The sequence below is a fragment of the Pituophis catenifer genome, unplaced genomic scaffold, assembly GCF_029215685.1.
Source record: "Pituophis catenifer annectens isolate HBS135680 unplaced genomic scaffold, rPitCat1.0.hap2 SCAF_13, whole genome shotgun sequence".
NCBI classification, from domain to species: Eukaryota; Metazoa; Chordata; class Lepidosauria; order Squamata; family Colubridae; genus Pituophis; species Pituophis catenifer.
Window position 1 is genome coordinate 24,548,553 of NW_027256893.1, and position 26,398 is coordinate 24,574,950.

The following is a 26,398-nucleotide window of genomic DNA, read 5'->3' on the forward strand; positions in this document are numbered from 1 at the left end:
TTAACAGTAAGGGGACCAAAACCTCGCCAGATGTGCTGGAGAATGATGGGATTGTCCCTCTTTGTAAAATATGACCACTACGATGACTTCAGCACTTCTGAATTGCCATACTATTTGGAAATTGTTAACGGCAGCCCATTTCCTTAATATTAGGAAATAGAGGCAGAAAAATCATTTTGCAATAGACCACAGATCTGGGAAGTGTATTCGGAACAGCTGCACGGAGGCCTCTAGAAACCCTGGCAGAAACAGTTAAAAATGCCCCCATTATGATGTTCGACATTGTGGCGCCTGGGTTTTTAGAATCTGCATTTGTTGGCATCACAACTGACAGATGGGGTGCCCTTAGCTATTCTCCCCCCTCTCGACTTCAGCCAAATTATTTTGCCTGTTTCCATGTTTCTATAACCACAATGTACACAACTCCGTGAAGCAAACAATGCAGAAATGCACAGGTTAGCATCTTGCAAGCAAGAACAAAGGAAAACCACTTCTTGCATCCTGTTTGATGATATAAAGTTTGGATTTATATACTATATTCAATGGAAGTGCTGTCTGCCTGGATTTCTGCCCGAATGCTGGCTGAAAGTTTCCGCAGCTCAAGTTGAAATTGGAAGTGTCCAACCTTTGGCAACTTTTAAGACTTGTGGACTTCAACTCCCAGAATGTCTGGATCCCAGATGTGTGGACTTCAACTCTTCAACTTCAGTGGCTGGCTGGGGAATTTTGGGAGTTGAAGTCCACGCATCTGGGATCCAGACATTCTAGGAGTTGAAGTCCACAAGTTTTAAAGTTGCCAAGGTTGGACATTCCCCTCTAGAGAAACCAAACTTTCCAGACCACATTCCCCGAGAATGGAAGAGAAAGAAAAACAGTTCCCATGGGTCGAAGCATCCCACCCAATTCTAAACAATATGGTCCCATGAGAGAGCCGTAACAGACAATAAATCCCACAAGTGCTGATTTCAATTCTTTGCTCTACAACTCAGAAGCCCAGCCTTTGCTTGCTCGGCCAAAGTCTAGCTGCATGTTTGAGAAACGCTACAGATCAAGAAAAGTGCCACAGAAGGAGACACGCGTGCATAAACAATCAGACACACAAGAAGCAGACGTGCACAGAACACTGATGTTCTGCTTGTTCCCACTTGGTGCCCTCCTCTACCTTATGCTTCCCATGTCATCCCCCGCACAGAATAGTCACCTCCAGCCCTTTCTTAAGAATACATTTATGGTGCTGTAACAATGACATTCTGCACAATGAGGAAACAAAAATGTAGTAAGTTTAGTAGAACCACTGAATGCTGATAGGAAATGAGATTCAAACAAGGACGCCAGGTAAGAAAACTTTCCAACGTCAAGCACATCACATTCCCCCAACTGGCAAATTCAGTGGCTTTAGAGCAGTTTTTCCGCAATGTGGGGTACTTTAAACTGTATGGACTTCAATTCCCAGAATTCCCCAGCCAGGAATTCTGGGAGTTGAAGTCCCTACGGCTTAAACTGGCCCAAATTGAGAAGTACTGCTGTAGAGACTGTTGCATGAATCCATCCTAGTCTGAGGAGTGTCAAGAAATTTCAGCCTGACCCGGATGGGGGAATTCGTCAGGATGCCAATTGAAACTGTACAAAACCCCTTATGGGAAATTGACACAACATGGTCACGTGGGAGTCCTAAGGAGAAGAAAACTTAAAAAATAATGTCACTAAAAAAATTAAACAATTTAAAAAAATACTCATGTCAGAACTACTTAATCCGCTGAGAATGAGAAGAGCTGAGGTGGGGGCCGCTCAGCCTACTGTCAGTTTGTGGGGTTGTCTCTTCTTCTGCAGGGCCCCCTTTGTTGGCAAGGAGTGTTTGGTGTCGGCAGACGACTTTTGAGGAATACTCTACGTTGCTGGACCTCAGCCATCGTCTGGTTTTTTTTTCCCCTTTTTTTCTGCCAATGTTGAGACAGCTGGTGGAGTAACTAAATAAAGTCCATAGTTGAGCATGTAAACAAATATTTTTGTGGGCTTCCCCGTTTTCTCGATTTGGGCGGAGGCCTCTTTTCTCTTCTAAGTGACCTCCTCTTCCCAATTTTTAAAATTTGCACCCGGGATCGTTCTTCTCCGCCAGCAACTTCTCAACGGCCTGGTCGGAGTTGGAGAAGGCCTCAAGAGGACCAGAGGTGGGCAGAAGCAGGGGGTCCCGAGAGGTCTCCGGGCTGCCTCTGCGGTTTCTGTTTTTCCAGGGAGCAATCAGACATACTTATGTTTCAAAAACAATGTTGTGCGTTGGCTTGAACTAAAGATCGATGGTTTCACTGCCCTCCTTCTTTAAGTCTCTTGAGGAACCACTTCCATCAGCTTCTGGAACAGGACTGTGGTGGAGTCTGTGGGTGAGAAAAGAAAAGGGGGACGATTCCATGAGCAGAATCAGCTTTTGAGATCACTGCCATGCCGAAATTGGTCACCCAGGACACAAAGAGAGGCGTTGACTCCACTAGAAGAATTGCGCCGTCTCCATCTCTTGTCCTTCCCCCCGAAAGAGGATGGAGTCATGAGAGTTTGTATAATTCAATTTAAAAGTAGTTCTAAACAAATGGTGGAGTCCCCATTTGGATTTAAGCATTTCCTTTTGTCATGTGCCAAACAACAACTTGAGGAGGGCTTCTGCACCCAGGAATCCTGGGGTGGGGTGGAATCATTGTAAATTCCTAGAAAATTAGTTTTGGCTACCCTGACTGGTGCCCTGTGGATGCACCAGAAAGGAAAAAAGGGTTTGGGAAATTACATAAGGCACCAGGATCAGAAGATTCCAATTAAAATCCTGGCAAAATTTCCATCCATGTCCCTTGGAATAATTTCTTCCACCAGCCTATTCTCCACCCAAAATGGACTTTGCAGGACAATAAGAGGGGCTTTTAATAGAAGGGCGGTTAATTCTTTGAACAAGGAGAAACTGGTGGATGGCAGAAGCATCCATAGTCAAGAAAATCACTTGGATAATTTTAAGGATTCTCCTTCCCCAAAAGAGATAAACATGGATTCCTCTGAATTACTGGATCCACAAATGTGTAAAATTGTAAAAATGGAATTTGTGGGGTCCTTGGTGCTCTCTGAGCTTGGTGGTTTTCTTGCAAATGTTTCATTACTCACTTAGGGAGCATCATCACTGCTAACATGATGATGCTACCTAGTTTGGTAATAAAACGTCTGCAAGAAAACCACCAAGCTCAGAGAGCACCAAGGACCCCACAGCTCAACCCTGAGCTACAAATATTCTCCTCTATTGGTAAAATGGAACCTGAGGTTGGGTTCGGCACAAAGGACATGCTGGACAAGCCAAAGTCCAGCCTCAATCTGTCCCAGCTTCAGTTCCCACAGTTCCCATCAAGATGGCCTTAACACCTGGAGGATGAGTTTGGCATCGGCTCCTGCCGAGTCCAAGCATGCCCTTTTAAGAGACACCAGGGTGTGGACACCCACACAGCTTGGCTAGGGGAAGTGGCTGGTGCCCCTCCCAATCATGTCCCATCCTGCCTTTCTTCCAGGCATCTACAAGGTGGGGCATCACTGCCCAGGTGTGATTGCTGAACATCCAGATAGCGTTAGCAATAGCACTTAGACTTATATTCCGCTTCCCAGCCCTCTCTAAGCAGTTTACAGAGTCAGCCTATTGCCCCCAACAGTCTGGCCCCTCATTTTACCCACCTCGGAAGAATGGAAGGCTGAGCCAACCTTGAGCTGGTGGAATCTGAACTGCCAAATTGCAGGCAGCCGGCAGTCAGCAGAAGTAGCCTGCAGTACTGCACTCTAACCACTGCGCCACCATGGCTCAGATAACCTTTTCCTGACATTTCTCATGTTCTGGTGGCAACGAAAGAGAGGTTCAAACCCGGTGGAGTAGAAGACCTGTGGGCGAGTCTCTCACACGCCCCTTCCATCCAAAACAGCTCCTAGAAACTGACACGAGTACTCACAGATGCTCTGCAGAAGCCACTTCGGTTTGTTTTTCCACCAGACACCAATCAGGTACACGGGGACTCCGCTGAAGATGATGGCGAAGCCAATGGCACATTCTTTCGGGGTCATCCAGAAGGAGACGGCAATGAGGAAATTGCACGCAAGGACGAAGAAAATGGGCAACAGCAAATTAACCTGCGTGGGAGAACACAAGGAAGACCAAGCGTGTTAGAAGTAGGAACAACTCAAGAACCAAAAACCCACCAGACTTGTGCCAAGATCCAACCTGTCCCAAAGATCCTCAGATCTGGACTAGCTCCAGGACTGAAAATCTAGATCCCTTCCCCAATGGTCACTTTAAGCGGATCCCTTACAAAACCGGTCCCAGAACTTTCCATGTTAACATCAGCCAAGCTCACCTTGATTGGCCTCTCTAACTCCGGTTTCTTGTACCGGAGCCACATCATGCCGATGATGGCCAGAGCCACACAGAGCCAGTTGAAGAAGCTGAAGAAGTTGATCACTGAAAAGATGTCATTGGAGAAGGCGTAGAGCAGAGTCATGAGGCACTAGAGATGGCCGGAGAGAGAGGGACGAGGAGAGAAATCAGTGCCGTGCAAGAGCTGAGGGACAGTCGCTTCAGAGAACGGGCACGTCAACCAATGCTTGCTTCATCCAAAGTTCAGAGACTCAGCAAACGTGGGGACAGAATGGTTGCAAATAGTGGATATTGCCCATCGGTGTGGGGTCTGCCGTTCTGAGCTCAGAGTGGGGCACAGAAGCAGACAGACAGACAGACAACGAGAGCTTCACAGAGGGGCAGGAGATCTGGAGAACTGGGGTCCACCAAGGAGAACCATGAGATGGTTGCATTCAAAATGTGATGCGTTGTTTGCCTGGGGGCTTCAAGGGAAGGAGAAGGGCCCAGAAGTTCTGGAGCACCCTTCTCACCCTCAAGGTGCCATGTTCTATTGAATCGGACAACGAGCTTCAATGAAAAAGCACTGAGATGGGATTTCCCACACACACACAGACACTGCCTCCCCCCAAAGGAACCTCTGCACTCCTGCGAGCATCCTTACCGTGAAGACGAGGGAGGGCACAGGGGTGAGCAAGCGGGGGTGGATCATGGACAGGACGGAAGGCAGGTGGCCTTCCCGAGCACCTACAAAGAAAAGCCTAGAAGAGATTAAATTAAAGTTTTAATGTATACTCTTTCAGCAGATAGATTTAAGGCTGTCCGGGGGTCTTGGAAGTTGCTTTGGGCAGTTTACAAGGTTTGAGGGTCAGGCCATTCCTATTTCAAGTGGTCAGTTTAGGAAGACTCTCAATGGGGGGGAGGGGGCTGCCTCTTCTTCTCCTGAGCAGGAGGAAGTCCTCTTGGACTGAGCAGCTCAGCTAGTTAGACCAGTTCTACACGCAGAAGCCACTGATTAAAGGTTATGGTTTATTTACATATCGCACTCGCACACTGCACCAAAATAAGGACATTACAATAAGACCCATTAAAAGGAAGAAAGATCAAAGATGGCAAAGACCCCAGGCTGGATAGAATAAAGTGTGTGTGTGTGTGTGTGTGTGTGTGTTGTGGGGAAGGTCTCACAACCACTCATGAAAGACCTGGAGAAAAAGTGGCCTTCATGCTTCTTTCAAACAGCAGCAGACTGGGGCCCACAAAATAAGTTTATTTATAAAATATACGTATATATTGCAGTCCAACTCCTATATTTTGCTGGGAGGAAGGGATTAGATATCTGTCTAGCTATACCTATCCACCCATCCACCCATCCATCCATGATATCTGTCTGTCTGTCTCTTAACAATTGCAAGTTTTCCAAAATTTTATCCTGCAGGGCAAAATATGCATTAAGAACAGCTTCCATTTTTAGAGAGATGGTTTTATTCTCATTATATAGCAGAAACTTACCGGGACGAAGTGAAAAGGGAGCCGTTGACGGAGCCAAAGCAAGACAAACCCACAAAAACAGGGATAATCCAAGACATGATACCCAGGTGGTAATTTCCAAAATCCTATCGGCAAATAGGGAGGAAGACAGGAGATCAAACATTTCACCTCGAAAACTCCTGGAAGCCTAAGGAAAAGGCAGGTGGGATGCAAAGGGAACTAAACTTGATTTGCAACCCAACAGGGAAAATGGGGAACCCTAAAACTGCCTGTTCGAATTCTGCCCTGCAGTGGGTCTCCCTTGATTTTTCCACATGGGGAGAGGCATAATTCTAGATAAATATTTCATAGGATTATCAGAGAGGATGGGCAGTGGACACGTAACCCCAAAAAAAGGGGCACTTCATATCAATAAAAGGAAGAAGTGGGCTGCATTCAGATGACCCACAGGGAAAAATGACAAAGCCAGAGAAGCCATCTTGATCTTGAGCATCCCTTCCTGAATTATTGCATTTTACCACGGCAACAGCTTCTGACACCAGCATCTCGTTGACCGTCAAGGTGGTGAAGTAAGCCAGGTTGGTCAGCACGTAGACCAAGGTGACGATGGGCAGTGAAATGATGATGGCCAGAGGGAGGTTCCTGAAAGGAGATGGGAGAGCAGAGCTAAGAACATCTGGTTGACAGCTTTTCCTGTAGCTTCTGCCATAAGAATAGCCCCAAAGTCTACAGAGGCCATTTTCTCACCAACAGAACAGAGATGCAGAACGAGGTTTTGGAGACTCTCACCTGTAAGGGTTGATCATCTCTTCTGTGACAAAATTCAAGTAATTCCTGCAGTTTGAAAGAAGGGAAAAAAAGGTTCTTGAGTTTACAATACATAGTTGTCATGATGGGGGGAAGTCATCTTGACTTTGTAGAATGAGAACAACGTGGCGACTTAGGAAAGCTCTTTCTCTCACACATAAAACAAGAGGGCTCCCCAGATCAGGAGATCTGAAGGTCACAAGCTCTCCTTGCCCTGGGACTCCTTGTTCCCGATGGTAGCAGGTTCTTCTTCTTTTGGAACACAGAGGTGGAAACCCCAGGAGAACTTCCACCTGGCTCACAACTCTCGCCGTTCCTCACCACTCACCATCCTCCGTAGGCGAAGAGGCCGCTGTACAAGGCCAGGACGATGTTGCCAACGTCTGTTTTGGTGCCATCAAAGGAATGTTCAGGACTGAGGTTGACGACATCACCTGTGGGAGTGAAGGAAGGCGAGCCAACGTAAGCGGCGGAGCCTTTCCCCTTCCCTGCAAAGGGGCTGGAAAGGTGGGAAACTACGGGAGCCGAAATGCGTTACAACTGCCCTAATTGGAACAGAAGAAAAACTCTTGAAATTTATGAGCCCTAGAACTGCGGTTTCCATATGCACAGCTAAGAGTACGATTTAAAATAGAATTGCATACGGCCCAAGACACAATCTGAAAGCAGGCACAAATGATGAGCCTCTTGCTCGCTGGTTGCTTGCCAAAAAGGGCACGAAAGGGTTTTGAACATCCCACCCTACGGGACTCAAAGCAAACCTGAAAGCTGTTTCCCTTGGAGTCCCTGCATGCCCTTTGCATTGGGAGAAGCCCCTCACTCAGGATCTGGAATCAAAAACAGCGGAAACAGCCCAGGAACACACGGAGAAGGGAAGCTGGGCTTACAATAGCCTGGGAAATTGTTTTTTTCTTGAAGGTTCTTTCAAGACGCTTGCAGTGTTTATTTTACTTGCAAGGAACCTTTGGCAGAAACAGGATTCCATGCCTTTTGATCTGAAGGCCATACGCTTGTCCTAGCAGAGAGGGAGGGGGGTTATTGCCTGGCCCTCCTCCAAGGAAGGAGCCCTCAGGTAGGGAGGGGGAGTTGGCCCGGCCACCCCTCAACTACCTGCCTCTCCAGCGAGTCCATCGCATGCCTCCTGCTGTGCCAACCGTGAGAGCTCAGCTCTTCGTCCTTTGCAAAACTCTCCATTCCATTAATTCATGGAAGGGCAGAAAGAGGAAAGAAATGGAGGGGGACCCCACCCACCCCATCAAAGGAGCTTTATCCCATTCGCCACCAGTCTGGCACCATCTGACTCAGGCTGGTCAGTCAGATCACGAACGTAAGAAAAAGAGGACAACTGAAGAACCAACCAACGTGTCCCCTTCAAAGAGGTCCATCACCCAAGACTAGAAAACCATCCTGGGCCCCATCCCTTCCTTCTGTCCACGTGCCAGTAGGAGCTCCACAGGAGTTGTAGGAAGATGTCATGTCACCCATATGGAAGCTGCTGTCTCCGAAATCAAGTGATGGTGGGAACTTGACAGGTTCAGACATGGTGCAAAGCAACCATCTGGTTTGGTTTGGTGGACTTTGGCTCAGCACGTGTGTCAGCCCAGGTCCTTATGGTTTAACATGACCGACAAACTATGATTTTAGAGGAATGAATGAGCCTACTTACTTAAGTCATTGAGAGCTGCAAAAGAGAGCCATTTCCACCAAATTAGCTGTGGTCTCCAGATGAGAAACCCAATCCAAGACGCTATGAAGTCAACCCCAATATTTTCCAATCCTTGCCAGAAGGGGTGAGAAAACCTGCCCTCATTACTGTTATTTTGGCCCCACCATAGTTGATGAGCCCAGAAGATGTTAGAAGTTGCTAAAGAAGACATGATCTTAGTGGACAATAACCTCTGGCTTCTGCTGTTGTCCAAAGTGGCCTTCTCCATTTATATCTCTGCTTGGTCTCCCTGGCCTTCCGCTAATATAGACTCAACCAGATAACCAGAAGCACTCTGGAGACTCCACAACTGATGCCCAAACGGGCCACGATGGTCCTGCCATGGTGCCAGGCTCAACTATTTCTTTGGCTCTGCTCGTCTCTAAAATTAACCAAACCAGACTTGACAAGCTCCATCCCGCCTGCAATCCTTAAGTGGCCAAAACTGCAGCCAGTGGCAACATGCCCTTTTAATGAGAATATGGAGGTATTTAGGAGAGGAAAATAGCACCATTGTCCCATTTCATGCCCGGGAGACTCATTTTTAGATCGCATCTGTACAAGTCGGCAGAAAGAGGCTATTAAGGGAGATGATTGAAGCCGGCGTGGAAAGAGCTACAAGAGCAGTTGAGGGAACTTGCAAGATGAAAGACAACCAGGGAAAGTTCAAAGGCTCGGTCTGAAATTGGGGTGGAATGTAGTCTGGATTCCCAGGAGGGAGGGGCTGCCTCCCAGAGGGCAAAGAGGCAGCGGAGTTTGCAAAGCCTGGTAGGCAGAAGGAGGGGGAAGACGGCCCCTCCCTAGCACTTCACAGGCTGTAGTTATGCAGATACTAGTCTGGCAAGAGTCTGTCCGTAGACAAACGACAATAAAGCAACTGCACTGTCTGGTGCTTGGTTCTTGGGACCTGGAAGAAATGCCTTCACCATGGACGCAAAGGAGGTCTCCATACGGCCAATTTTCACCCAGGGATGCAAAGTGCGTGGACTGAGGTTACAGGTTTGAGTACAGGCAGATCGTCCGTGGGAGAGTATCAAGATTAGCTATTTCCCCACCTGGGAACATCCCCCCCAAACAATGTGGGGCCAACCTTGCAAGAGCTTCTCATTGTGTCTCTGCCACTCTTCCCTTCAGAAGCTGCTCACAGGCCGGGACAAGAGGATCTTTGGGCCAGGTAAGCAAAGAGCAAATCAGAGCAGATTCCTGGGTGACGGGCACATGGGACGAAGCTGGCACATCCGTCCTCATGAAAATACATCCTGCCAGGCTGTTGGTGCAAAAGAAAACAGAGCAGGATAAGCAACCCAGGCCCCCTTAGACGTTGTGGATTACGACTTCCCAAGCGGAGGCTGCCGGGAGATGAAGGCCACAGTAAAGGAGAACTTCTGGGCTGGTCCACCACCATCACTCAAGGAGTCGAGAAGGTCCTTTCCTGGTCCCCCATCAGCAGAAGCTGCCTGAGCTGCACCACTTGCCTTTTTCTCAGGCCTCCAACCCTCCAGGCTGTCCAGATGCCACAGCACACCCCATTCATGTAACGGCAGGAAACGCAAGACTGAGCTTCTCTCAGTTTATGGGGCAATAAACTAATTTCCCCAAGCACCTCCCTACAGAAAAGGTGTGGCGAGCAAAGCTGGTTGACAAGACACCTACGGGGCCTCATTATTCCCCATTGCCGAGGCCAGAGCCACAAGTACAATGGGGGCCCCACGGCCTCCGTCTCTGCTGGGCTAACCACAAATTCTTCCCTCCGCTTGAAAGCCGACAGGATTTGCACAAGGTTGGGAAAGGCCCCAGGAGGCTGTGGCCGCTGCTGCCTGGATTCCCACGGATAAGGCGGGGCTGCCCCACCCAGGGCAAGAGAGAGAGGCTCCTCTTCCCACCGTTGCCCCTGCCCTGGGCTCCAAGGGGCAGCAGCTTCCAGCTGGAGTGAGTGCCACTGCCCAATGCCAGCCGTGCCAGGGATTTACTCCGCCTTGGCTGGGTTGGTTGAATCAATGCAGGCGACAAGCCGGCTTGTCTCGTGGTCCTGGCTTGCCAAGAGGACTTTTGGGAAGAAATGCAGACCTGGCCTTGGGGCAGAGAAGGGGGGGGAGGTGTGGGGGGGGGGGGACTAGCAGAGAGAAACTCAAAACAATCCCACCGTCGTCTCTTTGAGCATGAAACCAGCCAGAGAAACCTGGAGAGGCTTTCAAGGACCTGATTTTTTTTCCTATCCTGCAGTGATGAAAAACATCCCTGGGAAACCCCCAACATTCAGACGAAGGACGAAGGTGCAAAGGTCTCAAAGGTACTTCCCCCACCCCCACCCCCACCCCCAACTGGAAGCAACTGGACTTCCTTGGGGTTTTTTTTTTCTTTTCTTTGAAAGTGTTTGGCTTCTCATCCAAGAAAGATCCTCCAGTTCTGACTGGGCGGGGAATGGAAGATAGAAGCGAAGAAGCTTCTTGGCTGAGAAGCGAAACGTTTTCAAGGGGGAAAAAAAACAGAGAAAGTCCAGTTGCCTTTTGGGGGAAAAATAGCACTTTGGGGACAACCACCACCTGAATGACTGAGAATCTCCACAGACCAAATGCCAAGCCTCTTCCTCAGTTGCAAGGCTGGCGCCAGCCAGATCAAGATCCGGTGTTCTGGCTAGTGCCTCAGGCCCGGCAACCACCTTTACGGCCCGGAATGCCTTCCCCTGTGGCTGCGTCTTTTCGCAACCCAGAGAGAACTGAAGAAGGTGATGGAAGAGCAAGCCAGCTCCTTACAATCCTGGTGTCAGGTTTCGAGGTTGTCTCAAATAAATTGCATTTCAAATAAAGTCTTTGATGAAAAAAAACTCCCATTTATTAAGCGCAACATTCTACCCCGACTCCATCGCAGCCAACACTGACTTCCAGACCCAAAACCCTCTCTTTCCGTTCCCCACTCCCCTGCACTCATTGGCCATCTTCCAAGTCACTCTACCCCTAATCTACTGCTCCAGCTCAAAGGAATTTCCCCCCTCCCATCCCATCTCCTAGGGGATATTATCCCCAGGGAAAATAAGTAGGTGAAAAGTCAAACGTCCCTTTCCAGACGCCTCCGCTTCTCCTTCTTATGTCAGCACTAGAGTAAAATGCAGCTTGAAGTGCTGACATCTGGCCCTATAGCCCAGGGCTCACCAACCTTGGCAACTTTAAGACTTGTGGAGTTCAATTCCCAGCTTTGCTGGCTGAGGGATTCTGGGAATTGAAGTCCACAAATCTTAAAGTTGCCCGGGGCTACAGCCAAATACATGCAACCAAGCCTCCAGCTGGAATTTCATAGGGCTGGAATCAATGGGGCTACCTGTACGTCTCCATCAAGATGCAAAACCAATTTGACAAATTCTTCTCCTGCAACCTCGAACCTAAGATTTATCCTGCAACCTCAAGACGGTTTCACCCAGATCCGTTTTTCTAGCCAACAGATTCTCCCCGAGCTTTCCGAGATCAGGTCTCTTTGAAAGCCACTTCCAAGGATTTAAAAACCGCTTGCGCTGTTCTGCAGTGGCTTCTCCAAGCAGACCATTTTAAAGGGGTGGGGGAGGGGGAGGAGGAGACAAGAGGCTAAATTGTGCAACGTCCTTCCTTTAAATTGGATTTGCATGGGTCCCAGAGAATTCGTCTGGAAGTGGAAGACAAACTGTCTACTGAAGTGTAAGTTCTGGCATGCAGGCAGACGGGGAAAAAAAATAATAATAATTCCCTTTCTGGGAAGGAAAAGCAGTTCAGCCACTCTGCAGTGTCCTCACGTGGCCTTACATGTGTTTCAGGAAGGGAAGGGGGGTTTCCCCCTGCAATGTGCGACTGACGTACATTGATATAAACCCCATCTCTGCGTTTGGGGGGGGGTGTTTTTGCAAGAGCCACATAGAAGCAATGAGGAAACTAAAAGCAGGGCTGGATTTGGAGGGGGGGAGGGGTTGGGGGTGTCTTTGTCCAAGTCAAATTCCGGATGCAAATGCCTCTCTTCCAGCTTTCCCACAAAGCTCCATTTTGAGTCACTTATCCATTAGCATATTGGCCTTTGGCCTTGCAAAGATGCCGCAATCTGGTTTACAGAAGCCTAGACCCTCCCAAAACACACACCCCCAGGGCAGTTTAAGACGCATTTCAATCACTGTCCGGGCCCTCAAGAGCTGGGATCCTAATATCGCAGCCTGGGGATTACACAAACCAGTGTTTTTTTCAAACTTGGCAACCTTAAAATCTGTGGACTTCAACTGCCGTTCCTTAAAATTTACGCAAAGTACAGAATTTGGATGAAAGACTCAAGGAACCCTCAAGGCTGTAGAGTAGACGGACAATTGGGGGTGGGGAGGGGGGAATTCCAGAAGAAGCCCTAAAGCAGAGGTCTGCAAACTTGGCAACTTTAAGACTTGTGGACTTCAACTCCCAGAATTCCTCAGCCAGCAAAGCTTGGAGGTCATCTACTCCAGGGGTCTCCAACCTTGGCAACTTTAAGACTTGTGGACTTCAAGCTTTGCTGGCTGAGGAATTCTGGGAGTTGAAGTCCACACGTCTTAAAGTTGCCAAGGTTGGAGACCCCTGTTCTATGAGGACAAGGAGATCTGCATTCCTTTCTTTTTAAACAATCGTGCCTTAGAGGGTTTCACTCCCACCTTAATTCCGTCCCACAAAAGGAAACTTTCTTTCTTCCCAAAGTTTCCTATCCTCCTTATCGGCTCATCACTAAGTCCAAAAAAAGAGGGTTGAGGAGTCATTTATGCCAATGGCAAGACATTCCCGAGAGTTTTGTGTCACGAGGTCTTCCCGTGAAGAGGAAAACAGCACAATTAACAAAGTTAGCTTTATTCTTTAAAGAATAAATATAAAGAAAGAATAAAGTCTCCGGACTTCCTCTAGAGATCTTAATTTCTGATTAATTAATCAGATTAATCTGATCTCCCGGGTCTCTCTGTTCCAAGCTTGAGACACCTCTGCCCCGTTTTTTACATAGTCCCATATCCATCCATCCTTCCATCCACTCACCCACCAACCTACCCATCCATCCACTCACCCACCAACCTACCCATCCATCCACTCACCCACCAACCTACCCATCCATCCATTCCTCCATCCATCTATTCATCCACCCACCCACCCATTTATTCATCAGTTCAGAGCCACAATGAACCCTGAACGCTTCTAATGAAGTGAGCTGCAGCTTATGAAAGCTTGTGCCTATTTCGCCCAGAAACATTAACATGTGTTAATTGGAAAAGGTGCTAGCCTACTCCTCCTAATTTTTGTGACCCACAAGTAGCTTATATGTAGAGAGTAAAGGAGGTGACCTTAACGGACATATGGAAGAACCACAATCTAAGGCAGTGATGGCCAACCTTTTCGGCACGGAGTGCCCAAACTGGAAAATGCATGCATGTGTGGCAATGTGCTCGCATTGCAGCTCCAGAAACCTGAAGATCAGCTGGCCGGAGCACACATGCCTCTTTTTGGGCCATTTTCAGGCTGTTTTCAGGCTGGTTTTGGGGCCATTTTCAGGCCATTTTGGGCTGTTTTTCGGGCTGTTTTCAGGCCGTTTTCCAGCGCTCCAGTGCTAGCAAAGACCAGCTGGCCAGCGCACGTGCCCACAGAAAAGGTTCTGCACGCCACCTCTGGCACACAGCCATTGGTTCACCATCACAGATCTCAGGGGTTTTCCTAGAAGAGTTGAATCTTCAGAGGAACGGTGGATTTAATCTTGAACTGGGGCTTTCAATGCAGTGGAAAAAGCCGGAGTCGCTGAAATGTTTTTGAAATGACTGGATTTTTTTAAAAAAAAAAAAGCTCCCCAAAACACGTAGAGTCACTTTAGACTTCAAACAAGGAAACCTGTCCAAAACAAGAGGTTTGGTGATAAGGAAACCGAAGAGGAATGCAAAAGGGGCCAAGCTTCTCCAAAATGTCAGGACTTACTCAATTGCACAATGAGAGAAACTCAAGGAGAATGTGTATCACAGGTCAGGGAAAAAAATACGACCGAACAGAAGGTTATTCGAAAAATGGAGATTTCCTTTGAAATATAGAAGTCTTCTTTAAATAAAGAAAGGAATAAAAAGGAATAAGACCTTAGGCGGGGGGAGGGGGAGGGATTAACAAAAAGGATTGCAGTATGAGGTCTTCGAGAACATTTTCCCTAACACTAATGTAAAACCAAGGATTGAAATTGTCTTTTGATCAGAATTAGGAATCTGGTTAAGGACCATGGATAAAAAGGGAGTTACAGATATCCCAAAGCAGGATTGTCCAACCATGGGAACTTTTAAGACGTGTGGACTTCAAATCCCAGAATTCCCCAGCCAGCGTTGTAACGCTGGCTGGGGAATTCTGGGAGTTGAAGTCCACACGTCTTAAAGTTCCCAAGGATGGACACCCCTGTCCTAAAGGAAGATTTTAAGAAACTGCAGTGTGTTTTGCTTCCTTTTACGACCTTTCTTGCCACAGTTGTTAAGTGAATCAATGCAGTTGTTAAATTAGCACACGGTTGTTAAGTGAATCTGGCTCCCCTGTTGACTTTGCGGGTTAGAGGTTCGCACAAACTGGATCGCAAGAATTCTTTTCGAGTTCCTTCATCACCAAAGTGGCCAGACAGAATCCCCAAGCATCTCATCTGACCCTGGGATTTTCAGGAAGGAAACCTTACCTAAGGAGGCTCACAAAACTAAGAGAAGGGCTGTGGGGCAACTGAAAAGGAAATAATAATCACCCCCCCCACTCCCCCCCCCCCCACAGCATGAAATCAAAGCTGTCCGAAGAACGCTTCATTTGAAACAGCGGCCGATGTTTTTAGAAGTGGCTACGGGAAATTACCGGGCTACGAACCAAGAATGTTAGCTATTCCTTCCGCCATTAGCAGCTGTCGCGTCTCCACACAAGGAACAAGTTGCCCTTAGAGGTTGTTTGTTGAGTCACTTGTGGCCCTACAACATTGGCTCAGTCCTCTTCCAAGAAGAGTTTTTTTAGGCATATATATATATATATATATATATATATTTATACAAGTTGCTCTCGTAAGCGAGATGGGCCGCCTCTAAATTTGACAAATAAACAAACAGAAAACAGAACTACATGTAGCCCTCCATTTATGATCAGAACTGAACCCAACGTTTCTGTTGTTAAACGAGACAGTTAAGTGTGTTTTGCCCCATTCTATGACCTTTCTTGCCACAGTTGTTAAAAGTGAATCAACTTGCAGCTGTTACGTTGCTTGAGTGAATCCGAGTTCCCCATGGACTTCGCCAGTCAGAGGGTGGCCAAAGGGAATTAAGTGACCACGCCCCCCCCGCAACCGTCATAAGTACATGCCAGTTGCCAAGCCTTTGAATTTGGATCAGCTGGCCGTGAGAATTCCTGCACCGTCGTAAGTGTGAAAAATAAGTCGCTTTTTCTTTTCAGTGCCGTTGGAATTTCAAACGGTCACTAAACGAATGATTGGAAGTTGAGGGCAATTTGTATGTTTCTGCTCGAAGGCATAATGCAGAGGTCTTCAAACTTGGCAGCTTTAAGACTTGTGGACTTCAACTCCCAGAATTCTCCAGCCTGGAGAATTCTGGGAGTTGAAGTCCACAAGTCTTAAAGCTGCCAAGTTTGAAGACCTCTGCCATAATGCTTTGATTTTTCACATAGCATTTTTTTTTCTTCCTGAGTTCAGCCTGGGTGGGAGTGTGAGGAGTCCCAGGCTGTGTAGCTACTTAAAATGAATCCGACTCCCAGAAGCCCTGAACTGGCTTCTGCCTCCCCCCCCCCAAGCTCCCACCCTTTGGAGAGGAGATACGTACCCTTCCCGAGCTGCACAAAGCCGAGAGTGATGATCAAGGCCAGGGCCAGGAGCTTGGCGGCTGCAAAGGCGTCTTGCACACGAGTAGCCGCCTTCACGCTGTAGCAATTGACCGCTGTGAGCAGCACTGGAGGGAAACACATCAGAAAGAGCAATGAGTAAGTAAAGCTGCAGGCGTTTCTTTCCCCCCCCCATCCCAAAACGGCACGGCTCAGGAGCTGAAGGCCAAAAGTTCATACAAAGTAATCCCACTAGTTTAATATGATTATTTTCCACGTAATTAACAGCTTATCATAATTCACAAATACAGGAAGGAACTACATGGGATCACGGTGGTACCCAAACCAGCCAAAGCCTTTCGAAACGTCTTAAGTCAACCAAAAGACCCAGCAGCCCCAGAAGAAAAAACAGGAGTCATCTACAACATGTAGTAAGGCAAGGACTGTAGTAGCTACTATGTAGGACAGAGAGGCAGAAGGCTGGCAGACAGCATCCATGACCACAGGCAGAAGACACGATGAAAACTTCTTAAATGCATAACACGTGGACAGATTTAACCATAATTTCAACCGGGAAACTATGAGTATCCTAGACGGAGCTAAATCCAACAACAGCTGAGAATTCTTGGAAACTCGGCATTCAGATAAATCAGCCTTCAACACTTAAACTGCATTTAGACACTATTCAAAAGCTAAGAAGAGGGAAACAGAAACACCAGAACGCATCCTCTCCAGCAACTAATAGTGAGATAAGCAGGGATCAACATTAGACAAACACTCAAGCAGAAAACAAGAATCAAAGAGCTACCAAGGAGAAAGCTGCAGCCGAACAATACAGGCAGGGCAAGGCACCGTAGATAAACAGGGAACAAACCAGGGGTGAAATGCTACCGGTTCGGGCCGGTTCACCTGAACCGGTAGTAAAAAATGCTTTAAAAAGAAAAGAAAAAAAGTTCCGAAGATCAGACGTGCGACACACGATCATCAGAACTTTTTTTTTTTTTACTTTTTAAGCATTTGTTTTCTCTGGAACCAGTAGTTAAAAATGCTTTAAAAAGTAAAAAAAAAAAGCAGGAAATCCAAAAACATGCACCTGGTGTGCACTACACATGCGTGGGCAGCGAGCCAGTGGCGACCCGCAGAGGATTTCACCACTGAAACAAACCCTACATTCAGCAGCACTGGTGGCATTATCTAGCAGGGTAATGAAACGTCTGCAAGCTAGCCACCAATCTCAGAGACCACCACAGAACTACTCTGGGCAGATGGCATCCTTTTGGGTATTGATACATGGATGTGGAAGAAAATCAGTGTCTAATAGCACCTTGGCCAGCTTCTGCCTTTGAGAAGGCTTAATTCCACACTGTTGCCCCAGATGTACCCGTTTGCTCTTGGTGCCCTCAGTGTGCCCTGCTATCCTTGGTTCTGTCCCTAATGCAGCCTTTCAAGGCTGGAGGCAAAGGACCAGATCACCCCGATTGATTGATTTGCTTTTTAAATAAACTGGGCTTTCTCTCCCGCTCTGAGCCATTGTTCTGTGTCCCACACCGAGCACTCCCCGCGCTAAGCACCCAGGACGAGCCCCAGATAAGGAAGAACTTCTCGGCTTTGCGTACGTTCTTGAAAAGACTTTTCTGATGCAATTCTCAATGATCTCTTAAGGTGGATGGGGAAAAGGAGAGGGCTGCTGCTTCCCCTTCTTCGGAAGAGATGAGTCGACTCAACTTCCGCCTCCTTCCCTTCCTGGCTCAAGCAACAGAGACAGGCGGTTGCATCACCCACCCCCGCCTGCTCCATTCAGCCACCTTGGCGGTTTTTCCCCTCCCCACCCCGTGTTTGCAGAGTTCGGGCAGCCAGCCAAAAGTGGCAGAAGCCGAGAAGGTGCTCTCCTAAGGTGGGAACTGCAAATGTTACAGGGCCCAGGGCTGCTATGGCGCTAAATATAATCCCAGGCACGGGGTTGCTCACTTCTGCAAACAGCAGAGAGGCCCACTGCTAGCTCCTGTAGATCTCCACTTTCTTAGCTGGAAGACTCCGGCCATTTCTCTCTCGTGCTCTTTTTAAAGTATTTAGAGACTCAGATTTGCAAGGAGGAGACTTAATCCTTTGAGTCCACAAGAGCCCAAACCAGTTTGAGTAACAGCACAACTGCAGCCAAGAAGCTCTTGGTTTCAACGGGGCTTACTCCCCACTGGATGTTCAGCTAAGGGACTTAGAACCTTTCCAGGAAATTCCCCCCCCCGAGGATTAAAGCCCATCTCAGCCCTTTGGCTTTGCAAACATGGAGATCGCCGTGCATTATCTCCAGAGGGTTCAAGGGAGCACTGCAACGAGACAACTGGAACTATGAATGCCCCCCAAAGTACACATTTCAATACCCATAAATGAACATATGCAAAGTGGGTCATTCTCCGGAGTTGAGGCTGGGGCTGTTGGGATTTGTAGCTCTCGACATTCGATAAGCTAAATATTCTTGGACTCAATGGATGGAACCCCTTTTGTCATATGTAAGAACAATGGCCTTAAGCCTCCACTTGTCATTGACACAAACAACTGAACCTCCTTGGTGGATCAAGCAAGGGTTGCTTGTCGAGAGAAGCAAAGAAACCTGGAGCAGCCGCGCTGTTGGGGTGGAGGGGCCATACCAGCAAGGAGAGGGGATTTCTCTTTATTTACCGCCCCCACTTCCAGTCCAACAACTGGCCATTCTTTCCATTTTACCTTCTGACCCGTATGAGGGGAAGGAGGTCTACAATCCGTAGACTTGGCCTCACAAGATTCTGGAAGTGAAAGATAACCATTATCGGTGGGGAACAAATATGGAGATTAGACCACATGGTGAGACCATGTAGACCGGGAGGGAGGGAGGGAGGGAGGGGGAGGTTTAAAATGAATGTCAACAACAAAGCTCCAATCATCTCTTCAACATGCCCCACCCCCCTTGGCGGTCTCTTACATCTATCTCGACCCCAGGCAAGAACAGGAAAACCACCGCCAGCGTCAAACGTTTCTTCTTCTCCAAAAAGACCAATACATCAGGAGACGTCATTGGAGCCTTATGAATTCAACGTTTTCAGACCAACTTTAGAAGAGGACAAAGCCCCCTCCTGGACAGGATTGAACCCCTTTTTTCTCTTCAAGACTTCACTTAGGCTGAAGTTAGGAGCTTACAAAAGAATCCCGCCATCGGTTGACTAGAAATGGGTCAAGAATGTACCCCAACTGAGATCAAAGAGTTGGCAAGGACAACCCCAAGCTGGTGAGAGACTGGCATCCTCTTCTTCAGCTGCCCCCAAAACCTGTTTGTCGGTTTCATCCCTGTAAATAGGCCTTTTGTTCCAATAGGCTTGTGACCCACTTTCTAAATCACTATAATCCAAGAAGGCCAGTCACTCCAGAACAAGGTTTGTTTTTTTTTTTTTAAAAAAAAATCAGGATGGGAGGAAGAAACCAAGCCGAACTGTGTTTCTTTGCCTTGAATGCCACTAACCGTCCTGCGTGCAAAGAACCCAACCAAGGATCTACCAGCTATTTGGCTGGCAAGCAGCCAAGCGTCTTGTTGCAGGTAGCTTATTTAAATCCGAGCCTTGTCCAAGATCATCCCCCAGGCCTAACCCAAATCCCAGGGTTTTTGCTTCAAAGAAATAGAAGGCTGGATATTCACCCAGGATATTAAAAGTGGATTAAAACACATCAGATGCCAAGGAGAAAAAAAGAGGCATTTGAGCGAAGTGCAAAACCTTCTCATTACTTGCACTACAAGAACTTCTGCAACTGAATTATTTCCAGTTTTAAATTCATCTATCCCCTTTCACCAAAGGGTGTCCAACCTTCCCAACTTTAACCCACTTTTCGTACAGTTGTTGTGTTTTAAAGTTCCTATCCAGGAATTGCTAAACCATCTCTCCTGGCCTTCAATTCTCTTTGATTTGTTCAATATATGGAACAAGCGAGCAGGGAAATCCTCTTATAAGAAGGAACACCAAATTAACTTGTTTTCTGGGTCCTCCCCTGGGCTGGAACCATAAATTAACCAGAGGAGCTGAGTTCAACAAGCAAAAATAACTCAAGGTTAACATTAATCAAATTTTGCTGAGGGTGTAATCTTAACCAGATGCATTATTGCAATTCTGGCCTGCTTTACAAAGCACATGTTTTTAATTTGATTTGACATGTTGGGTAAACTCCAGCCGCTGGGTTTTCAGGCCGTGATTTAGGATCGAGTGTATTGTACAAAGTTGGCCCATTGCGGTTGAATGGATCCTCAGTTCACATAATGCAGAAACCCAAACACTGGTCTGGAGTAGAGAAATAAGAGGCACGGAAGTTGTGACGAACAACGATGACTCCTGCTTTTTGGGTGAAACAACCATCCATCCACCGAATTGTCCCGATTGTAAATTGTAGGAGGTGCAATATGGGCACAGTTATTTCTGGAAGGTCTAAAGGTCTTGTAACATCAAGACACACCTAGTCAACAGTGAGATGCAGCGAGCGGAGCCTCTTCAGAGACTTGCAGGGCCCCCTGTCAGGTTTTCGGATGTGATGTATTTTTGCTTTGCTCCCGGGCGAAGAAATGGCCAGACAAGCTGTGCATTAAGATCTTGCACAGTCAGGAAAAAACAACTGCACCGCAGATTGTACAGTTGTAAAAACAAAGAAAGATGGGAATGAGCCAATCGACAGAGACGGAGATGCCAGAAGATTCAAACGTTATTTCTCTCCATCAGGTTTCTTCTACAATCACTGCAGTCCCTGGAATTCTTGGCAGGGCGCCTCACTTTCTCCAGCAAAAATCTGCCTGATCTGCGGTTCTTGGCAACTCGCTTGTGATTCACACTCGCCTGCAGGACGGAGGGTGGTAGAGGCCGCGCTGCGGTCCACGGATTCCCCTCCCGTGCGGAGAACTTCAAAAGGGCTTCCCAGGTTTCAGAAGCTGCCCGTCCTTTATCACTGCCCAATCAGGGTGGAAAAAGGACAACTGAGGCACCCAACATGTTCTCAGCATGCCGATACGAAGAGATCGAGTTGCTTTTCCCATCACCTGAAGAGACTCTGAGTAACAGTGAACCAAACCTGGCCAGGTCCTTTGAGCAGGAAAAAAGGGGGTTAGCGAGGACCATAGGGGGAGTGGCACATTTGCTCGCACAAATTGTCATGTTTTTGCACCAGAAGAGCAAACAAGAAGGTCTTGGTCCCCAGTAGTCCAACTCCAACATAGATAACTGCATTTTTAAAAAGATAACTCGGATGTGTTTACCTAAGCACCAGGTAAAAAATTTAAGTCCACAATGTTAAAAGCCTGTTTCCAAATTCCTATGATGTTACGCTGGTGCTGCTTCAGCAATTAGCTGACCGTGGGCCAAACTTGGCCAGGAAATAATGCCAGGTTGGCCCAACAGGCAAGAAACCGGCCCATCCATGCCAGTCAGAGATCAGCCAATAACCTCCAGGGCCGCTGCCATCCTTGCAAATCTGCAGCTAAGCTGTTCAGCCAAAAAAAAAAAAGGAAGACAAACAGCCCAGACGTCATGTGCACAGTTGCTGGGCAACGCCAGCGCGGGCGGCTACAGATTCTGTCGTAACCTAGCAGCAAGGTGGGAGCCCATGTGGTTGCTGAGCAACGGCACATGATGCCCCCCTCCCCAATCTCACGTGCAGAGGCCTTCCTTCTGTCCACCTCCCTGCAGCGCCTCAAATCAAAATGGGCACCGGCGGGAGGAAGAAGCAGCGGTAGCAGCTGCAACCGACCTGATGCCACGTGGTATATCGCCACCTTTTGTGCATTGTCTTATACGTGGCACCATTGTTTCCAGTTGGTTTTAATCTTTTGAGGGGCCGCAACTGCAGGCCTTGTTGAAATAGATCAGCACAGTATCGAGTGCCCACGTGGGCATTTAGCAGGCACGTGGTGCCATTGCCGGACTAAGCCCAGTTCTGATCGCACAAGGTCCTTCAATTTTTGCAGTGAAACCCGCACAATTTCTCTATTATGATTTGATTGCTTATTTGTACCCTATGACTATCATTAAGTGTTGTACCTTATGATTCTTGACGAATGTATCTTTTCTTTTATGTACACTGAGAGCGTATGCACCAAAGACAAATTCCTTGTGTGTCCAATCACACTTGGCCAATAAAGAATTCTATTCTATTCTATTCTATTCTATTCTATTCTATTCTATTCTATTCTATTCTATTCTATTCTATTCTATTCTATTCTATTCTATTCTATGGTCACTTGGTCCGTCCTGTTTTGCAGAAAGTGAGTGGACGTAAAAGAAGGGAGCCCTCTCTGCTCCCCCTTGGGGTTCTCTCTCTAGCCAAGGGACCCCTTAAGTAGCCCATCAAGGAGACCCCCTGGGGAAGTCCTGCAGAATCAGAGGGGGCTTCATTCATCAAGGGGTCTTCTTTGTAACCTGTTTTCCAGCCTAAACCACAATTCCACCACGTTGGTTAGTGGGAAGGATCTTGGGAGAGGAGGAAGAAGGTCAATCCTAGCCAACTCTCCTGCAAAAGGCATCTCAGCACGCAGAATGAAAAGAGGCACGGGAAGCTGGCTGCAAAATAAACATTAAGGCAGCGCTTCCAGCTTTGCAGGATTCCTCTACTACAAGCTTACAATCAAAGTAGTCATAGTATGTTTTTCTTGCCTGGCCTTCCTCGGAGGGCTGATTGTTAGCATGCAGGGCAAACGAAGAAGAAGAAGAGGAGGAGGTGATCCTTTGAGAAGCTGGCCTGCAGCACGCAGATAACCTCCTCTCCGTCTTCACAGGGCGGTGATGGAAGAGACGAACCCTCAACTCTGAGGACAAAAAGGCCTCCTTGATGCCATCAGGACTTTCTCCCGCAGTTGGGAGGTTGCAGTCATTTTAAAATCAAGCCAATAAACAGCCCTTTCTAAGCACGGTGGCAATGCCACTCTTTGCCTTCTGAGGAGCCTTGGGCTGCCCTCCAACTGTCACTCTCCCATCCACCAATTGCAGACTGTAACAATCTTTTAAGGCTGTCCAGGGCCCTCCTCCATGAACTGAAGCATCGGGAGACCAAGAGACGGAAGATTGATGGAAATCCATCAACCGGTTGAGTGAGCAAAGGAACAAAACCAGTCACTCTTCCCCGGAGCATCCTCTTCAACCCGGTGCCCTCCAGATGTGTTCAAGCGTCAAGGAAAGGCCTTCCCCGTCAAGCTGCCCCTCCAAGAACCTTCTCTGCTTTCACTCCTTCTCTGGAGTTTTCCCCCAGCCGGGAGTTGCCATTTTACTGGGCCAAGGAAAATTCTGCAAAAGTGTGGCACGATTCTAAGAGCTCCTCTGTCCTCAAAGACAGTTAGGAGGGGAAAAAAAAAAAAGACAAGAGGTGGAAAAGTGACTTAAACGCACAGCCACAACTGCACCGGGTTTCAGGCGTAGATAGAAGGGGTGTAACCACACATGCAAATTTGGCCTTATCAATAATTTGGTATGAATTGTGGGGAAACAGAAAGGTTTTCCAAATGCTGCTTTAGCACTTAACTATTCAGTTCTTCTTGGGATACTTAAAATTTGTTTTCTGTCCTTCTTCAAAACTGCTGGGGATTTTTGCTAGCTGCTTTGTGTCCTAAGAAATGGGTGGCATATAAACTCTTAGGCAAGGTGGGAAGGGAGGGAGGGAGCTCAAACAGGGATTTTGGCTCAAGGAAGTTGAGGAAGAAGCTCAATCATTTTATTCAGCAACTATGAAGCCAGTAAAAGGTATGCATGTGTGTTTGGGGGGGGAGAAATAACCCCCATCCCAGATTCCATTCCATTGAGCAATTCACTGGAGACAGATGAGGCTCCAAAGAGCTTCAACCACATAATAGACAATCTGAAACTCGGGGTGTCACTTCCCTTCTCTCAAGGCGTCTTCGTGGCATCCTAGATTGCTATCCCATCATCTTCAACCAGCACGGATGCCCACAGATCAAAAAGATAAAACTTTTATCAAAAAAAGGAAGGCTCTTTGAAGCCCTTGCAGCTACATTCCACAGATTACCCACCCCCCTGTGGTTTAGTCTCAAGTCTTGCATCATCCAACCGATCATGGATTATTTAGCAAGCTATGTTGAAACAAACCATAGTTTAGCATCAGCACAAATCCTGCCCACCTGTTTTTGAGCCCTTTTAGAGGGAGAAGAGAAAGAAGCAGAAGACCCTCCTGGGAAATAGGGTAACTCCCAGGCAGAAGTCAGCTTACTTGCAACTTCTGGGTTCCACATCTTCACTCCCAGCCTGGTTTTTCTGCCTGGGACCTTGAGAAATTGTTATCAAGCAGAAATAAACAGTGGAGGCCCAGATGGATACAAAGGAGCTTGTCGGAATTTGCAAACAAACTTGGAAACTTGGTGATTGCCGTTTCCCCAAATAAATGCAAAGCATCCCAGCGAAGCTTACAGGGACTGAAAGAGAGAAGTGCCCCAGGCTTCTGGTTTTCCACTAAGCAGCTGAACCGGGAAGCCCCCCACCCCTTCCGTGTCTGTTGCAGATGAGCGCTAAGAGGGCAGGGAGTGGATGGGAGGATTCCAGGAGGGCCCCTTCTTTCCGAAGGCAGGTCGAGGGTTTCTCTTCCACGTGGAGAAAGTCAGCCGCTTCCTCCAAGCGGAGCAAACTTCCAGCCCCTCCTTGCAGGGGGAGGAAGGACAAGCAGAGGGAGGGGCTTCCCATCCCGAAGCCCCACCCCCACCGAGACAACATGAATCTCCGGTTTTGGAAGAGAAAAATCAAAGCCCCCTCCGGATTCAACGGGAGCATCTGCGCGCTTTGGCCAAGGAGGGCGCGGGGTCGCTTTCTCCCACGGGGGGATGGGGGGAGAAGGGGAGCGGCAAACCTCCCCTCCATCTGCAACGAAGCACAATGTGGTTGGCCCCAATTTTCTGCCGGATGCGGCGCAGAGCATGCAAACCACGTCAGAGCCGCCCGGAGACGGAGATGGCCAAACACGCAGGGCTACATTGTGGGACGAGAAACGGGCGGGGGTGGGAGAGAGATTGGGGGTGGGGAGGAGGGAAGGGGCAGCCAAGGAGGCAGTTGGGAAAGGTTGAGCCCCTTGCAGAAGGGCAGAAGAGGCTTGGAGAGCCTCAACCAGAGAGCTGGGATTTGGGGGGAGATTCCTGGAAACCCTTTACGGGGAGGGGGAGGAATATAGAAAGGCGAACTGACGGGGGGGCGATTTCCCCAAGCAAGGCTCCGCTGCAGCCTGGGCAAAGACCCCCTTCCTGCTTGGCTCCGGAGCGCAGCGAAGTTGGCATCGCAAGCAGCTCCGAAGCCACTGACATTCGGCGTTTGCAGACTCAGCGCCGCTTCCCGGCTTGGCCGGGACCGGGACCCGAGCGGGGGCCGGGCAGGGCAGGAGGAGCCTCGGGGAAACTTTTCCGGACTCCCGCGAGCCTCGGCCGAGGGTGGAGCGCGGCGCTTCCCCTTCCCGGGCTGGGCAGGAGGGCGGCTGATGTCAGCGCCGCCGGTTGCGCAGCCCGACCAGGGACGGGGAAGGGGCGGCCGATTCCTCCAGGCCCTCCAGGGACCAAGTCGGTTCCCCCACCCGCAGCCCTCTGCACATGCTCGGGGCTACTCACGCACGCAGAGGCAGGCGATGAGCTTGGTGGCGCCCAGCGGGACGGGGCAGGTGGGGAAGATGGGCTTGAGCAGGTAGGTGGCGAAGACGAAGGCCACGATGTACTGCGAGGAGGGCCGGATGATGAGCAGCTCGATCCAGAGCTTGAGGAAGGCGGGCAGCGAGCCGTAGACCTCCAGCATGTAGGCGTAGTCGCCGCCCGACTTGGAGATGGTGGTGCCCAGCTCGGCGTAGCAGAGGGCGCCCGCGATGGAGAAGGCGCCGCACGCCGCCCAGATGACCAGCGCCAGCCCGGGCGAGCCGGCCTCCTTCAGCACCCCGGTGGGCGTCACGAAGATGCCCGAGCCGATGATGGTGCCCACGATGATGGCCACGCCGTTCAGCAGCGTGATGTTGCGCTTCAGCGCCACCCCTTCGCCCGCAGCCCCTGCGCCCGCCGCCGCCGCCGCCGCCGAGGCGCAGCCGTTGCCCCGCGGGCCCGCCAGCATCCCGCGCGCCTCCTCCGCCTCCTCGGCCGCTGCCGCCGAGCCGCGCTTCTTGGCCGAGCCGCCCGACATGGTCCAGCCGGAGGACGCGCCACGCGCTCGGCCCGGGCCACGCGCCCTCGCCTTTTATCCGCCGGAGCCGGCCGGGACCCGCCCCGGCACGTGGGAAAGGCTC

The 26,398-nt window shown here is 48.9% G+C and overlaps 1 protein-coding gene across 1 annotated transcript; it reads right to left on the reverse strand.

The window, feature by feature from the left end:
* Positions 1-786: 786 nt before the first annotated feature.
* Positions 787-26,307, reverse strand: SLC7A5 (solute carrier family 7 member 5). The gene is made up of 10 exons (XM_070953225.1): positions 25,740-26,307; positions 16,150-16,275; positions 6,987-7,092; positions 6,641-6,685; positions 6,370-6,493; positions 5,873-5,976; positions 5,028-5,124; positions 4,365-4,514; positions 3,963-4,140; positions 787-2,372 (listed from the first exon to the last, which is right to left on the reverse strand). Exons 1-10 carry the CDS (start codon positions 26,293-26,295, stop codon positions 2,317-2,319), a joined length of 1,542 nt encoding a protein of 513 aa, XP_070809326.1. The 5' UTR covers positions 26,296-26,307; the 3' UTR covers positions 787-2,316.
* Positions 26,308-26,398: the final 91 nt, after the last annotated feature.